The sequence below is a fragment of the Staurois parvus genome, unplaced genomic scaffold, assembly GCF_062004578.1.
Source record: "Staurois parvus isolate SC_StPar_1 unplaced genomic scaffold, SC_StPar_1.0 ptg000667l, whole genome shotgun sequence".
NCBI lineage: Eukaryota > Metazoa > Chordata > Amphibia > Anura > Ranidae > Staurois > Staurois parvus.
This window is the reverse complement of record NW_028318463.1, coordinates 366,850-383,473: the sequence shown is the minus strand read 5'-3', so window position 1 is coordinate 383,473 and position 16,624 is coordinate 366,850. Positions and strand designations below refer to the sequence as shown.

Below are 16,624 nucleotides of genomic sequence, written 5' to 3'. Positions count from 1 at the left end.
CCTATCCTCTATCTGTGCAAAAATGTCAAAACCTAAGACTTCAGCAGACTAGACAGGAGGCATTGAATGTAAGGACGTCTGCTGGAGGATTGCAAGGTCCCTTCTTGCATGAATGTAAACATTATGTAGTAACTGCCAATCTCAAAAACCGTATAGGCTGCTCACTGCTTTTTATAAAGTATTATTTATTGCAAAGCAGCACCAGACCCAAAAAGTTAAAATTCTAAAATGCTCAATCTTCCTGCTAGAGATGGCCATCATTCCAGAAGATACTATAGTGTATGGAAAGCAATGGCCCAAATGTGACCGCCATGTTAGAACCCATCATACAAGTTCTGGATCAATGGCACTGGGAAGTAACCGTACAACAGGAACGTCATTGAAAGTTTGTGTTATAGGTCTAGACACAAACCACTAGGCCCCCAACATATCATTGGAAGTCTTTACTGGCTTCTTAAAACATATTTGTTACTGTTAACATGCCCAAAATTCAGGCCTTTGCAGCAGTCCACCAAAAATCTGGTATTAAACCATGGGGAAATGGTAAAGTGGAAGATGGTACAGCCTGTCTTCAGTGGAGTAGGAAGCGTCTTCCTATCAAGAAATTGATCTTTGTTTGGACACTTTGTATATTGGGACTTTATTTTATTTTTGTTTTTTTATATATTTATTTTTTATTTTTGGGTAATCTCTTTGGGTCTTGATTTTTTCACTATAATTGTGGGTTTAAGTTTGATAAATGGGTCTGGTGCCTAGCAGTACAAGTAGAACCAGGAATGGTTTAAAAAAGTTGCCCTGCCTTATAGCTATATCCCCTCCTCCCTTTTTTCCCCCCACTCAGGCCCTCCATCCAGTGCAACATATATAAAAAAAAAAAAAAAAAAAAAAAAAAGAAAAGCAGCAATCCGGGTTTTTTTTTTGAAAAAAAGAAAACAAAAAATGTACACATTTCAAAAGGCAATAAAACCAGCATCATTTAACACTGCTATTAACGCTTTCACTGCAGGACGGCAGCAGTGACAGAGTTAAATGAAAGTGAGGGAGACGCGCGACTCCTTTTGCAGCCGGTGACACCGCGACTTGAGGTTGGACTAAAGCACAGTGTGCATCAGGAACATACTGGTGGTAAAAAGGCGTTACACACAAGTAAACCAATTAGCCTTGTGGGCACATATATACATATATATATATATAGAAAGGGATAGCGTAGGGGGCATCCGGGAACCTGAACTGAGCAGTACAGGAGTTTCGGCAAGGTAGAATAAGGCTGCTTTTGGTGCAGGCAAAGTGGGCTTTTTTTTTTTTTTATTTATGAGGTTGTCCAGTTTTTAGGCAACTCCCTCTTCTTCTACCACCCTTCCCAAGTTACTCATAAAAGTCTTGATGGGTAAAAGTCCCTAGGGAGAACAGGCCTCCAATGAAAGGGAGAACCCGATTTGTTGCTGAGAACCCCAACTATTCTCCTTTCAGATGTTAATCTTCTCCCAAGGGATCCAAACAAGTACAACTCAAGAGAAGAAGCAGCCGACTCATGAGCAGCAAAGGGTTCTTTAGGAAACAAGGGGAGGACGTAGCCAGAAAAAGGAGGGAAGTTTAGCTAAAAGCAGGCACCGATTGAAGCACAGATCCATAAAAATGTATACAGAGGTGGGAAAGGTCAAGAAGGGGTCTTAATCTGATCCATCTCCTAAGCCTTCGTATAGTAAACCAAAGATCTGAGACTCATTTGTCGCATGGTTGTCAGGAGATTTAAGTGGATTCACTTTGCACAGAAACTGAGCAATGGAAGGACCATAAGCAACTATTACTCCGTGTGAGACCTCTTGATCACTTGCCTGGGGCCAAGAGGCGAGTCAGATTAACACCCCTACTTCATCTCATCCACCTGACCATATGTTATTACCCTAGAATTCTCTTAAAATAGAGTCATATTGGGAACACAAAATTTTGATTTCTCAAGTACTGGCGATGCCACCAAGGGGCCATACACAAGTCGTATTCTGTGCGTTCTTAATGATGAACATACCAACTCTGGATAGGGTTCCATTAAACCTAAAAAAAGGGACACACCTTCCAAGACACACAAGTGACTTGAACTTCCATGTGGATGCCGGAGGGCGCCATTTTTGGATGGTTTAGTAACACACTGATGACACCTGGAGTGTCAAAAGCAACTCCGTGGAGGTGCAATGCAAGCACAAGAACAAATCCCATGTGTACAAGCCCCAGTGATGCCTTTAACTACCAGCCTCTCAGTAGGCTACTACTCCAGCTCACAAAAGGGCTACCTCAAATGATTAAATGACAAGTCCACTTTAAGAGCGAGCCATGTGGCATTAAAGAATCATGTGCAATTTTAACTGAACCACTTGCCGAATCCAAGAGAGGAACCATTGCAAGTCCTTGTCAAGCCAGTAAAAGCTAACAAAGTGATATTGATGCAAGCAGGTTCAGATAAATAAAAGGCTAAAGCTGCTGGGAAAATCACTGCGTTTGGGACCCACAATATGTAACATTCAAGCAGTAAACAGTCTGACTGGAATAGAGAAGACTGGCAATCGCCTTATATAGCAAGATCTGCATGTATATACACATAATACTGCTCAATGTTCTTTGTAATGGTACTGAATGAGGGAAAGGTCTAGAACAAGGGTAACCAACAACGGCACTCCAGCTGTGGTGACGCTACAAATCCCATAGTAAGACTGACAGCCACAGGTATCGCCTTCCCAGAGGGAGGATGGGATTTGTAGTTTCAAAACAGCTGAGTGCCGAGGCCGTCTACCCATGGTCTAGGGGGGAGACTTCCGACATCCTCGCCTAATCCTAGAGCCTCCACACACTCGGCAGGAATATCACTTTCACAGCTGCCGGGGGTTACCATCTTTCCCTGCACCTAGTACGCCGTTATTGTAACAATAGTCGAATACCTGTTCATGCACATGCAACTTGTAGAAGGGACACAGAACGAAGGACAGGCCACCCCGGCTCAGTGTGTCATCACTCCATACAAAGTGAGTCAGGAGGATAAAACATAGGATGGAAAATAACTTTCCAGCCACTTCTCCTACTGCTTCACTTGTTCTAAGTGCCCAGCGTTCCACAATACTGAAAAGCTCCCTTCTTCGAATGCCCGCGTCCTTGTTCCAGATTACAGTGAACATACCTTGCAATACAAGGAGAGTAAAAGACAGCAGGTCAGCTGGTGAAGCCCAACAAGGGGCACTGGTAACCTCTGGCCTCCATATGTTAAGGAAGTCCAAGTGGCAGACAAAGCATACTGAGACTTGGACAAAGTGGTCATAATAAACATTCAGAACAACGCGGACCAAGACCTGATAGGAGGATGCGTGATCAAATCTTTAATGAGCAAGCCTTGACAAAAAGCCAGTGTCATTCTTGAATCTCTGGGTTGCTGTTAGAAATAAAAAAAAGGTTTCAATGAAGAGAACGTTAAACTCTTTCCATTTAATGAGACTTTCATGGAAGGATCTAGGGCTGTGTAAAAACTGAACCCTTATCAGTCATTGCCATGCTGAGATGGAAAAGTAGTTTGCAGTTCTGCTATGGATACCCAACTGGTTCTATGGCAGCGCCTCACTTCATAACCAGTCATTGCTATTTCTGATAAGTGCTCAGAACACAACAGCCCTTCAGATCCTCTGCAGGCAGGGGCGAACTGATCATTTTGAAACTGGGGCACTGCCCGAGGGCCCGGGGTCAGTAGGAGGCCCCATGAGATGCCACTGGTACCTTTTTCATAGGCTTTTTTGAGTTTGGGCAAGGACACAGGGGCCCCATGAGATGCCACATGGTACCTTTTTCATAGGCTTTGAGTTTGGGCGAGGACACAGGGGCCCCATGATCCCCCATTGCCCGGGGGCCCCATGAGTTGTCAGTCCGCCCCTGTCTGCAGGTGAAGGTACTTGACACCCTCTTGAAAGCGGTTTAGGGGACTTGCAGTTCAAACGCCTAGTGCATTACCACCAAATTTTATTGTACAAAAAGTGCCAAAGACATACTCTCAAACATCAGAAGGTACAAAAACACTCAACTCCAGCTTAGGCGATGCCAAAACAGCCGCGGTTTGAAAGCGGACGACGTGTTTCGGAGGACATGTCCCCTTAGAGCTCATGTTTTTGGTACTTTTTATACAATAAAATTTGGTGGTGTCAATGAACTAGGCGTTTTTGCCCTCCTGTGTTGCTTGAAGTTTCCCTTCTTGGGGAGGGCCGCATCGGCTTCGACCCTGCACACACCATCGGATCTGGGACGAGGGAGAGCCGAGGCGCTACGTTCTTGTGGTCTGGCTTTCCCCTTTGTGATTAAGTGGAACGAGTTGAACGCTTCCTCCAAAGTCATCGCCAAACTATCCAATTACCACAGCAACGCTATCAGATCTTATCCCACATTATACCAAGTACCTTCATCTTAATTACAGCTTTCCTTAACAGCTGGAGAGCAAAACGTTTGCCCAACACTTCGCTAGCTTGAAACTCGCACAGGGAACAGGTCCCCTGATGAGCCACAAACATAACTTCAAATTTAAAATAGACCATGCTCTCTTGTCTACACTTGGTGTTGTGTAAAGGTGAAGTATATTTTAACTATCAAGGAGCTTGAAGGAAAAAAAAAAACGGAGGATTATATAAAGCTCTGAGGTTCCAACTATGACACCAACTCAACTCCCACCAGAACGAGCAGATGAGAGACCAACAGAAAGGTCGCTCCATCCATGTGCTCCACTGGTCTTGTCAAGAGAATGCATCATAGGGTGCTTGAGCTATACGAGAGACCCAAATGTAACTCAATCTTGAGAGAACGGGTTATAAAACTATTAAAAAAAAACAAAAAAAAAACAAAAAGTGCAGCAATGCTCAAAAGTTGCATCGCACGTCTTGTGAACACAAAAAACGGAGCACGCACACCTAGCGACACGACAAAGCCAAGGACTGGCTCTTCCAAAAGTGGAAACACTCAAGCCGCAGCAGATAAATTCATATACAACCTGAAAACGGTAGTTGTATGTGAGAACTGAAATAATCAGGCAAAACAAACGTATAGATCTGGCTCTGTCCCCCAGAGCTTGTTAAGGGTCTCAGAGAGCTGTTCTCATGCAGACAATAGCTTGTACTGCATTGCTGGCTCTATTACGGTTGTAACCCCACCTCTGATGGACTCTTCCACAGGTGGCTATGAGATTTAACAAGCCAGATGGGGGGGGCACACTAATTTTTGGGAGGACTTTACCTTTAATTTTGGTTCAACTATTTGTAGTAAAAATATGCCGATATACTTCCCCTTTAAACATCACGTCCAAGGTAATATGGAAGAAGTCTCCCAGCTCCCATCTTCCACACTCCCCAACTCATAGCTCAGTGGTGCAGCCTCATTTACAACAGGGATCCTGTATTAACCCCACCCCTCCCGCATCCCACCCACCCCTCAACACCAGCAGTAATGGCCCTTTCAATATTTACACGTGCTTGACCCAAACAGGCTCCCTTCCCCCCACCCCTCCCCCCCCAATCCCAACCCACTTTTCACATCCCCCCCCCCCCCCCATTCCCATCTATTCCACCAAAAGCTTGATTTCACTGGCGAGAAGCTGGTTCATGTTAAAGATGGATCCCTTGGTCAGAAGCTCCCTCTCCGTGGCAGTGTCAGGATCACTGTCCACAGAGCTCGAACTGGCGCTCATGCTGTCTCCGGCGTCATGATGATGAAGCAGTGGAGCGGGCACGTCAACTCCTGGGACGGAGGTCACCCCGGGGAGCTCCGGCTCACTGGTCTCGCTGGCGCTAGACACGACGGACAGGAGGGACATTCGTCTGGTCAGTCGGCTTGGCAGGAGGGAGATGGCGTAGTCGGCCACCATGGAGGCCACGTCCATGTTGCAGGCTTTGTCGAAGGCGATGAAACCCACGTTGGCATTTGCCTCGCACACGCAAAAGGAGCCGTCTTCTTTGGTGAGCAGGTCGATGCCGCACACGTCCATTCCCAAAATGTTGGAAACTTGGATGGCCAGCTGCTTCCCTTGCTCGCTAAGTGTACACATCATTCCGATCCCTCCTGTTAAATAAAAAGATGGTGGTGAGGGTGGCGGGGAAGATGGTAATCGAAGAGCAGCATGTACATGATGAAAAAAAAAAAAACACAGTTGAAAGGTATGAATTCCAAGGCCAGGGGAGGGCAAATTATTGCAAAAACAGGAGCAAGTCTACTCCAGGAACAAGGCGGCATTTCTCATAGTAAGTCTATGGGTGACATCACTTCCCAGCCGTTGTCCGCTTTCTCCTGCACACAAAGGATGCTGTTGGAGACCAGACTGGAGCAGCTGCATAATAGGCAAGTATAGCAATCTTTTCTTTACAGGGTTAGATAGATTAGGCCAAGAATGTGGGTGGGAGAAGGTTTGGAGTTAGTTTTTTGGTTTTGCCTTTACTTCCACTAAGCATTCAATAGGAGGGAGTGTGTCAGTGTATGGCAAATCAGACTGGGAGTCGGCCTTCTGACTCCACCGATGTCTTTGCACACTGTTCTGCCATTATTGTTAGTGGGTGGGACAGACCAAGAGCTCCGAGACTCCCGGGTGCTCCCACTGCAGCCATCTGCTGAAATTACGTCGCCGCTTGTAAAAATAGAACTACTGGAGGGATGTTGCATGACTGGTGGCCCGGGGAAGGAGCAAGAACAGCAGCCACCAGTCATACAAAACAGGAAAAAAAGGACACAAAGCCCTTCTACAGGATACAAGCAGCTATAACCATGGCAATAGCATTAGATGCCAACCTAACATTTGCTAAAGGTAAGACGACCTCAACTCTAAAATGTTTCTGCCTGGACTTTAGGTTCAGAGAAACAGCCTCTTTAACCTCCTTGGCGCCGGCACCTCCCGGCCCTTTAAGGGTTTCAGAAGCCCGGAGGCGGGGCAGGGTTTTAAGGTCATGTGACTGCCGTGATTCGCCGTCACATGATCGGGAAAGGTCCCGATTGAAAGATCAGGACCTTTCCGTGAGTACCGGACATGTGTGCTGGGAGCGCGCAGAGCGCACGCTGTCAGCACGTTTTTGTTAATTGCACGCAAATGTGCAGCCGCTCAGCGTCAAGACCCAGACGTCGGGAGGCTGCACATTTGCATGTGGCCGGCGCGAAGAGGTTAAAGAGCAACTCCAGTGTTTTTTTATTCTGAAGAGCGAACTATTTCACTCTGCACATGGACACAGACAATCTAATGGGAGTGATTTCATAATTACCAATCAGCTTCTACACCTGCAGGACTGAGAAAAGTGGCAGGCTCTGTATCCCTTTAGACCAGGGGTGGGCAAACTTTTTGACTTGAGGGCCGCAATGGGTTCATATATTGGACCCGGGGGCCGGACCAAGAGTAGATGAATGATGTGTATGTGTGAATTAATATATATTAAATTACCTTTGTTCCGCACGTTCCTCTCACCGTGTTCCTGCGCCATTCCGGTCTTCAGGGCGGACTGTGAGAGGAGCCTAGCTCCCCTCACGTTCGTCACGCTGCCCCGCCTACACACATCCTGACAGCCAATCACTGGCTATCAGGATGTGAGTGGCAGCGAGACTGGCCAATCATTGCATTTGAGCGCACTGAATGATTCAAATGTTTGCCTGCCCTGGCTGTTTTTTTTTGTATCACGCTCCGCGGGCCGGATTAAAAGGTCCGCCGGGCCGTAGTTTGCCCATTGCTGCTTTAGACACTATTCCCCTTTGGGAGTAGCTCACCAAAAATTTAAATTTTTGTTGCAGGGGATGTGAAAAATCTGACCTATGTTAGTGCAGACTTTTGGGAAAATCAGTGAGCCAATCACAAACAGGAAATTACATTTTTAGGGGGCATTCTGTACACACTCTGTGTACAGAATGCCTCCAGGTTACTATATTGCATTTTACAGAAATATACAACACTGCAGATGGCAAAGGAAAGGTAATTTTTATTAACAGTTACAATATGACTTGACTAGCAATTTTATAGGCAATTTTTCAAACGAAAGCGGAGTTAACCTTTAACCACTTGCCTACCAGGCACTTATACCCCCTTCCTTACCAGGCCAATTTTCAGCTTTCAGCGCTGCCGCACTTTGATTGACAATTGCGCGGTCATGCAACATTGTACCCATATGAAATTTTGATCATTTTTTTCTCACAAATAGAGCTTTCTTTTGGTGGTATTTAATCGCCACTGGGCGCTTTACTTTTTGCGCTATAAATTAAAAAAAGTGCAAAAAATTTGAAGAAAAAAAAAAAAAGTTTATTTCTTTTATAAAATTTTTCAAAGAGGTATTTTTTCTCCTTCACTGATTTGCGTTGATGAGGCGGCACTGATGGGCACTGATAGGCAGCACTAAAGGGCACTGATAGGCAGTACTAATGAGGTGGCACGGATAGGCGGCACTGATGGACAGCACTAATTAGGGGTCACGGATAGGCGGCACTGATAGGTGACACTGATGGGTACTGATAGACGGCACTGACTGGCATCACTTCTGGGCACTGACTGGCGGCACTGACTGGCACAACCCCTGGGCACTGACTGGCAGCACTGCTGGGCTGCACTGGTGGGCGGCACTGGTGGGTGGGCACAGGTGGGCACTTCTGGGCACAGGTAGGTGGCACTGCAGAGTGGCACAGGTGGGGGCACTGCTGGGCACAGGTGGGGGCACTGCTGGGAACGGGTGGGCGGGGCTAGTGGGCGCACTGCTGGGCGGAACTTGCGGGTGTCACTGCTGGGCACCGATCATCAGGGCACTGATCATCAGTGCCCTGATTATCGGTGCCGATCCCCGCTCTGACAACTGCCGGTTCTCGGCAGTACTTTCCTCACGATCTGACAGCGTGAGGAAAGTGCAGCCGAGAACCGGCACTTGCATTTCCCTGTGATCAGCGTGTCATTGGACACCGCTGATCACGTGGTAAAAGGCCGGTGGGATCGGCCTTTCACCACATCACGTGATCAGCTGTGTCCGTAGGACACAGCGATCACGGAGATCGCCGGGTGCGCGCCCCGAGAGCGCGTTCTGGGAGGACGTCATATGACGTCCACTCAGAACTGGCCGGCCGCGGTGAAGCCGTCATTCGGCTATGCGCGGTCGGCAAGAAGTTAATAAGTCAGCACCTCCAGTACCTGGATACCTTCAATGTCAGCACCTCCAATACCTGGAAACCTTCAATAATGTCAGCACCTCCATTACCTGCATACCTTCAATAATGTCAGCACCTCCTGTACCTGGATACCTTCAATAAGTCAGCACCTCCAGTACCTGAAAACCTTCAATAAGTCAGCACCTCCAATACCTGGATATCTTCAGACACAAGCTCAGTATACATTAATGTGTTAAGTCAATATGGCTCCAGTCCTGATCTGTAGCAGCCATGCCAGATAAGAGGCAAGCTTGGCTCAGGTTTACCTGTAAGTAAATGTGCAAAATGAGCCAGCCTCTTGTCAACCTGTGCTAAGAATGATGTCCAAATTCCACCTACTAGGAAGGATATTTGTCGCCTTAGGCAACATCCATTTAATGCAGCTAGCAGGCTGCTAAAGCAGTCTGTATGTGATCACGCTCGCTGTACTCACCTAGAGAGCAGTTGCTTTGCATTCTTCCATCTGTAGAACACCTCAGCATAGTGCCAATGACACGGCCACCCACAACGATGACTCGAACGTCCCGTCCATGAGACTCCTGTATATACTTCTGGAACAGATACGGTGCTTCGTGACGGATCAGATGGCTCAGGTCTGCCAGATGGTGCTTGTCCCGAGCCAGAAACACGGCTTTACCTGCAAAGTAATATAAAACAGATAGATTAAAAAAAAAGAAAACAACCTGATCCAACAGGTGATCAGCCCGCTGTAAAGTCGGTTAGAGCTGATTCACATACATGCGGTGCAGATTGAGGCTCAGGTTTCACAGCTGATACAGTAGTTCACAGGTTCACATCGGGTTCAGGACAGGATTAGCACAGGATCTTATCCTGTTCACACATGCGGTTTAGAAATGGTTCCCATAGCAGTCAGTCAATAGTCTGTAATCCGCACCTGAACCGGATCTCACTGCACAGAAAATCGGACAGGACTGACTCCGCACCGGCCATATGTGAACACAATAGGAAGCAATGTTTTGTCACGTCATGCAGATTGGATGCGGTTCAAACCGTATCCAATCTGCATATATGTGAATGGGCATTTATAAATGCATTTCCTGCAAACTTACATGTACTATATGCAAATCTATATGCAAAGGAAATATTTGGTTCAATTATGAATTCCACTATCATTTTAAAGCCTTAATAAAAGGGGACGTCGAGGTACCACTTAAATCATGTTTTCTATCAAATGTAATGAAGAATATTTTCTGAACACAGTCTGGCACTTTCCAGACACAAAAGCGTCCTCAGAATGGCAGAGTCTGAGCTCGTGGCATGATTGGCCCGTCCATAGCCAATCAGAGGAAGCTTTGTATTCATTCACAGAATACAAAGCTCCCAGTGAATGGCTGAGCAGAGCTCGGCACGACTTGATTTTGTTCCGGGAGTGGAACGGGAAATTCCTGTCCCACTGCCAGGACACAGTGCTGTATTTAGCCGAGGATACATGCAGTTTGTACAGCACAAGCAGTGGGCACATTCAGTAGTGAAGGTAATGGTTCTTGGCCCAAGCAAACTAGGCTTCACTAAAATATAGTGAGCACCATCTTACAAGACACCCATATAAGAGTCTGACTTGAAATGGGGATATGGAGCTCTGGATCACAGTTCATTTAGTTTTTGACTGCAGAAACCCCCTGAGGAGAGCCACAATCAGCATTCTGAGAACCATCTTGACTGAGCTGGGGGAGGGCATGTGTAATGGATTTAGATATTTTATGACCTGGATGGATAAAAATCGATTTAAAAAAAAAAAAAAAAAAGTTTTGTTTTGATTAACCTCCTTAGCAGTTTTCCCGAGTGTAGCTCGGTGTAAAATTTGAGTACCAAGAGCGGTAACCCCGAGCTACACTCGGGCTTACCATGCGGCGTTGCTCAGGGAGTCCCTGCAGCACTTACCTTGTCCTTCGCTCCCGCGATGTGTCCCCTGCAGCGTCCCCGGCCATCTCCTCCGGCCGATGCCGGCATCCGTGTTCCAGTCCCTGTGACGTCGGGACGTACGGGCGCCGGAACCGGCGGGAAATTTGAAATTTTTTAAAAATGTCATTTTTGCTGTTTCAATGCATTTCACATATATTTTGTCCCTAATGCTTTGTCCGGTGCCCTGCCTGCATTTTGACTGTTCTTTCTGCCTGGAAACGTAGAAACGTCCATGGCGTCCAAAAAGCGTCCCTTTACGTCAAAAGCGGTTTTAGACCGGCTAGAGAACAGCGATAGTAAATCAGAATCACTTGCAGAATTGAGTGATGATTCGTGGGGGAAATTCGTCAGACACTGCAAACGATTTTGCGACTGAGCTCAGCAATGTGCGAATTTGCCTCTATATTTCACATTTCAGTGTTTTTGGTTTGATTATATTATTGAATTAAATGTATTATATTAATTTTTATGATTATTAAATTATAATTTATGATTTCGGGTTTCAAGTTTCATCATATCCGGAATGTTTACTAGACTCTTGTTCTTACAGATTTCAGTGAGTTATTCCTAAAAATTACAGCCTACAATAAAAAAACTACATATTTCCATGCAAAAAAAAATGGTACCGCTTTCAGCACAAAAAAATCGGAAAGAATCATACCGCCAAAGAGGCTAAATTGTTTTTTTTTTCTTTTTTTAAATTAAAAATCGGATTTTTTTGATTATCAAATTTTAATAAAATGCATCTAAAAGATAGTTTTCTATTTAAGACACAAATAATTTAGTTTATTCAGCATGAAATGGATCTTAGCATGAGTCTGTATATTCTGCAATATTTACAATTTTTGGTAAACTCATTCAATGAATCCAAGCTCTGCAAGTGGAGATCACATGCGCTGCATTGATGCATTCACACAATTTCACAGCAACCAGGAGAAAAAACATGAAATAAAAATTTGAGTAGTTTTCCAGCTACGTGTGATTAACCTAAAATTGGTGCTGATATCGCTGTTCTACTAACCTGACAGCTTATTATTCTAAAAAGGAAACCTTCATTTGGTTTGCAAATAAATATTCTAACTACCAGCAAGAATGAGCATTTAAAGAGCACCTGTCATTTTAGATCCATTGTGGCAGGGCCTGTTAGTGGGCATCCACTCACCTGCTGCCGCCACGTCACTCATCTTGCGCCTCTGCTGCATCACCAGCCGTCCCATTAAAGTGAATGGGACTGTTGATGAGTCAACAGCGGGTCAGAGGAGCTGCCGCTGCGGGACAGATGACAGGTGCCCTTTAAAAATTAGGATTTAAATCGAGCCTTTTCACTAGCGATTTAAATTAAATCCACCCTGTTTATGACACCTTTAAAACTCCTCTTTTCTTTCACCAGAAGTCAGTCTGACAGCAGTGATCCTAAGCAAAAAATGTTAACTGCTTTCCCACATGTGGCAGCACAAAGCTGGGCTTTATATACACGTTAGTTTAGTGCTGGGAGTGCGCTCGAACCCCTCCGAGCCCTAGGACTGCTTTGTCAGACAGTTCCTGGTCACAGTGATGACTGGAAACCCGTAGAATGGAGAGTGACAGCCAATCAGTGAAACAAATTGGGAAGCTGCCCCTGCAACACCTCGTGGCGTTACAATTTTAAAAGACTAGTAATATGGGGTTAATTCAGCTATTTTAGCAGTCTTCTTGGAATGAAGATGAAAAAAAAAAAAATGGAATAGCTGAAATGCTCACCTTTCCTGGAAGAGAATGGCAGTGCGCTGGTCATATGACCAAAGCCTAGGCACTTTGTCACATGAGCTTTGATAAAAAGGTGCTCAACCAATCTAAGAAGGCTCCTTTCAGCAGGGATTACATGACCAAAAATGAATGCTGTAAAGCGATATCAAAGCAGTCTTTAACCACTTCCAGTCCGGACACTTTCACCCCCTTCCTGACCAGGGCAATTTTCAACCTTTAGCGCTATCACACTTTGCATGACAATTGCGCGGTCATGCAACACTGTACCCAAATGAATTTTTACCATTTTTTTGAGACAGATAAAGCTTTATTTTGGTGGTATTTATTCAGCGCTGGGATTTTTATTTTTTTTGCTATGTAAATGAAATGTCCAAAAATTTTGAAAAGTGTTTTTTTTTTTATAAAATCTTGCAAATTAATAATATTTCCTCATAAATCTTGGCCAAAATTTATTCCGTTATAATTTTAGTAAAAAAAAAAAATCCAAATTAGTTTATAACCAACAATTATAATTTTTAAACATTTTTATATTTATTTTTTTTTTACATACTGTCACCCTAGCAGTACAGTGTCACCATGGTGACACTGTACTACTTGTGGAGGGTGATTTTTTTTTTTTTACACCGATTGCTTTTACACCCATATAGGATGTAAAAGCAATCATTTCTCTTTCTCTCTGTCTGCATTCTTGCACTCATTGAGAAGTACTGAGTGAGCTGTGATTGGTCACAGCTTGTCACATGGTACAAGGCTTTTGTGAATAACCTTGTACCATGTGACCTCTGATCATTCACAGATTTCACACGTAGCAAGCAATGATGTCACAAGTGACATCTTGCTTACTACTTTGCATGTGATCACTGATTGGCCACAGAGGATTGGTACAGAGGTCCCGTCCGACGATCGGTGTTTCACTGTGTCCGGAGGACACAGTGGGCACCGGATCGCGATGCTGCGCACTCCCAGGGAGCGCGCACAAGCAGGGTGCGGGGAGGCAGTTTATAAACGGCCAACCGACCCTGCACTGCCACCATCCGGCCGTTTATATGCAACTGCCGATCATGGCATACTTACCTGCTCTGTGTAATAGTTTTGCACAGAGCAGCCCTGATCCTCCTCTTTTTGGGTCCCCCCCGCCAGCACTTCTGGCTCCTCCACCTTGATCAGTGCTCAACAGAACACTGCTTGCTATGTATGGGGGAACTGGTGCTTGCTTGCGCTCGAACCCCGCTCTATGCGTTCATAAAACAGAGCCGTGGGATTGGCCCTCTCTCACTAGCGGTGATTGACAGCAGAGGTCTATATACAGCCAGGAAACCAGAGGCTTTAAACACACTTACCTCTGTGACCCCGAGTGTTCTTCACCACCATGGGAAACTCCAATACTTCAGCCTCATCGATCATTTTGGAAAAGTTTTCATGGCCACCTTAAAATAAACAGTGTCATCAGTATAAATGTATCGAGACCACGGGTTCTATAAAAAGGTCCTTTTAGTGAAAATAAAAACAGTTTAAGATTTCAAAAGCAACAAAATTTATAATGAAGATGTTGTAACTTTTCACAAAAAAATTAAAAATTCTCTTTTCAAAAGAACAATGGTCCTTTAAAAATGAATGTGCATGAGCCACGTACCCACACCAGCATCCACTTACCATAGGAGAATGTATCAGGCAGGGGTACACCATGGCCAGCCAACTCCTGGAAAGTCCAGAACTTATTTATACAGTTGAGGATAGCCTGCGGTCGGTTCATTAGCCGGCAGCCCATCTTCTCCAGATGTCTTAGGACGGTGATGTCACTGTCGCTCTGCACCCAGGGGGTAGGCACACGGACGACCACAACCTGAGGGTAGGACGTAACGAACTCTCCATTCACACGCAGGCCTGCAAACAGAATTAAAAATAAAAAGGTTTGTGCCGAGACCAAAGCTTCCATTAAACACACCAAGCCTGTTCTCCAAGACTAGGGCAGGTTAAGAGGAGATGCAGAGATCCACAATATGATCACAACCTTGTGGAGCCGTCACCACCGCACCCTCAACCAGCTTTGCTGGACATAGCCTTCCAATGTCATTGGCATTAAAGCGGAACTATACTGCATCCGAGCAGCACGAATCAAAAACAATTCATTTTTAATATTCAAAGCAAACACCTCCATCCTGCCATGTCTCCATGCTTTATTTTATTGCGAAATTAATTTGAAACCACCCCCATTTACTAAATACAAGGCTTGCTCTTCTGACCAGCTTGGTCCAAGCTAACCATTTTAAAGTGAGAGAAAGCTGGAATTGGTACTAGTTCACTCTCTCCAGTGGGGAGGGGTTGTATATTGCATCACATAACAACTGCCTGTTGTAAAGCGATATTAAAGCTTTTTATTTTTTTTTTTTAAACATACTTGCCTGTTCTGTGCAGTTCTTTTGCACAGAGCAGCCCCGACCCCCCTTCCTCAAGTCCCCTGCCAGCGCTACTGGCTTCTCCCCTTTGACCAGTGCCCCCAACAGCAAGATGCTTGCTATGGGGGCACTGGTGCGTGCTCAGTCTGAGCCCTGCGTCTCCATAAGACAGACATGGCTCAGCCAATTCCCCCCCCCTCTCCTCATTGGCCTTGATTGACAGTAGGGGGAGGAGGGAGGGGAAGGGAGGGGGAGAGGGGGAGGGGAAGGGAGGGGGAGAGGGGGAGGGGAAGGGAGGGGGAGAGGGGGAGGGGAAGGGAGGGGGAGAGAGAAGGGGAAGGAAGGGGGAGAGAGAAGGGGAAGGGAGGGGGAGAGAGGAGGAGAGAAGAGGGAAGGGAGGGGGAGAGAGGAGGGGAAGGGAGGGGGAGAGAGGAGGGGAAGGGAGGGGGAGAGAGGAGGGGAAGGGAGGGGGAGAGAGGAGGGGAAGGGAGGGGGGGAAGGGAGGGGGGGAAGGGAGGGGGAGAGAGGAGGGGGAGAGAGGAGGGGAAGGGAGGGGGAGAGAGGAGGGGGAGAGAGGAGGGGAGAGGAGGGGGAGAGAGGAGGGGAAGGGAGGGGGAGAGAGGAGGGGAAGGGAGGGGGAGAGAGGAGGGGAAGGGAGGGGGAGAGAGGAGGGGAAGGGAGGGGGAGAGAGGAGGGGAAGGGAGGGGGAGAGAGGAGGGGAGGGGAAGGGAGGAAGGGAAGGGAAGGGAGAGGGAGAGGAAGGGAAGGGAGAGGGAGGAAGGGAAGGGAGGGAGAGGAAGGGAAGGGAGGGAGAGGAAGGGAAGGGAGGGAGAGGAAGGGAAGGGAGGGAGAGGAAGGGAAGGGAGGGAGAGGAAGGGAAGGGAGGGAGAGGAAGGGAGGGAGGGAGAGGAAGGGAAGGGAGGGAGAGGAAGGGAGGGAGAGGAAGGGAAGGGAGGGAGGGGAAGGGAGGGAGGGGAAGGGAGGGGGAGGGAGGGGAAGGGAGGGGGGAGGGGAAGGGAGGGGAGGGGGAGGGGAAGGGAGGGGAGGGGGAGGGGGAGGGGGAAGGGGAGGGGGAAGGGGAGGGGAGAGACCCAGTACAGCCGAGGCTCCTTTTCAGAACGCTGAATTGAGGGGGGCTCAGGCAAGTATTGGGGGAGCTGCATACAGTTTTGTTACCTTCGTGTATAGAATGCATGAAGGTAAAAAAAAAACCCCCACCTTTAACAACTACATTACCCTCTTGATCCTGCACTGGCATGCGGTTGAGGGGCACTTGCAGAGAAGCGCCATACACTCGAGGGGTATAATTCCTGATGTGGCCACAAAGAAAAGTACACCCCTGGCTGCTTCCTATGCCAAGAGGGTAGCGGTCTTCGGTGGAGTTTTACAGC

General features: G+C 46.7%; 1 protein-coding gene across 1 annotated transcript in view; it reads right to left on the bottom strand.

Annotated features, from left to right (window-relative positions):
• Positions 1-5,572: 5,572 nt before the first annotated feature.
• RIMKLB (ribosomal modification protein rimK like family member B) overlaps positions 5,573-16,624 on the bottom strand; it is a 108,841-nt gene continuing 97,789 nt past the window's right edge. The window contains exons 4-7 of the mRNA XM_089651887.1: positions 14,491-14,721; positions 14,178-14,264; positions 9,602-9,805; positions 5,573-6,072 (exon numbers count right to left, since the gene is read on the bottom strand). Coding sequence (XP_089508013.1) covers positions 5,573-6,072; positions 9,602-9,805; positions 14,178-14,264; positions 14,491-14,721 — 1,022 coding nt within the window. The remainder of the gene's footprint in view (positions 6,073-9,601; positions 9,806-14,177; positions 14,265-14,490; positions 14,722-16,624) is intronic.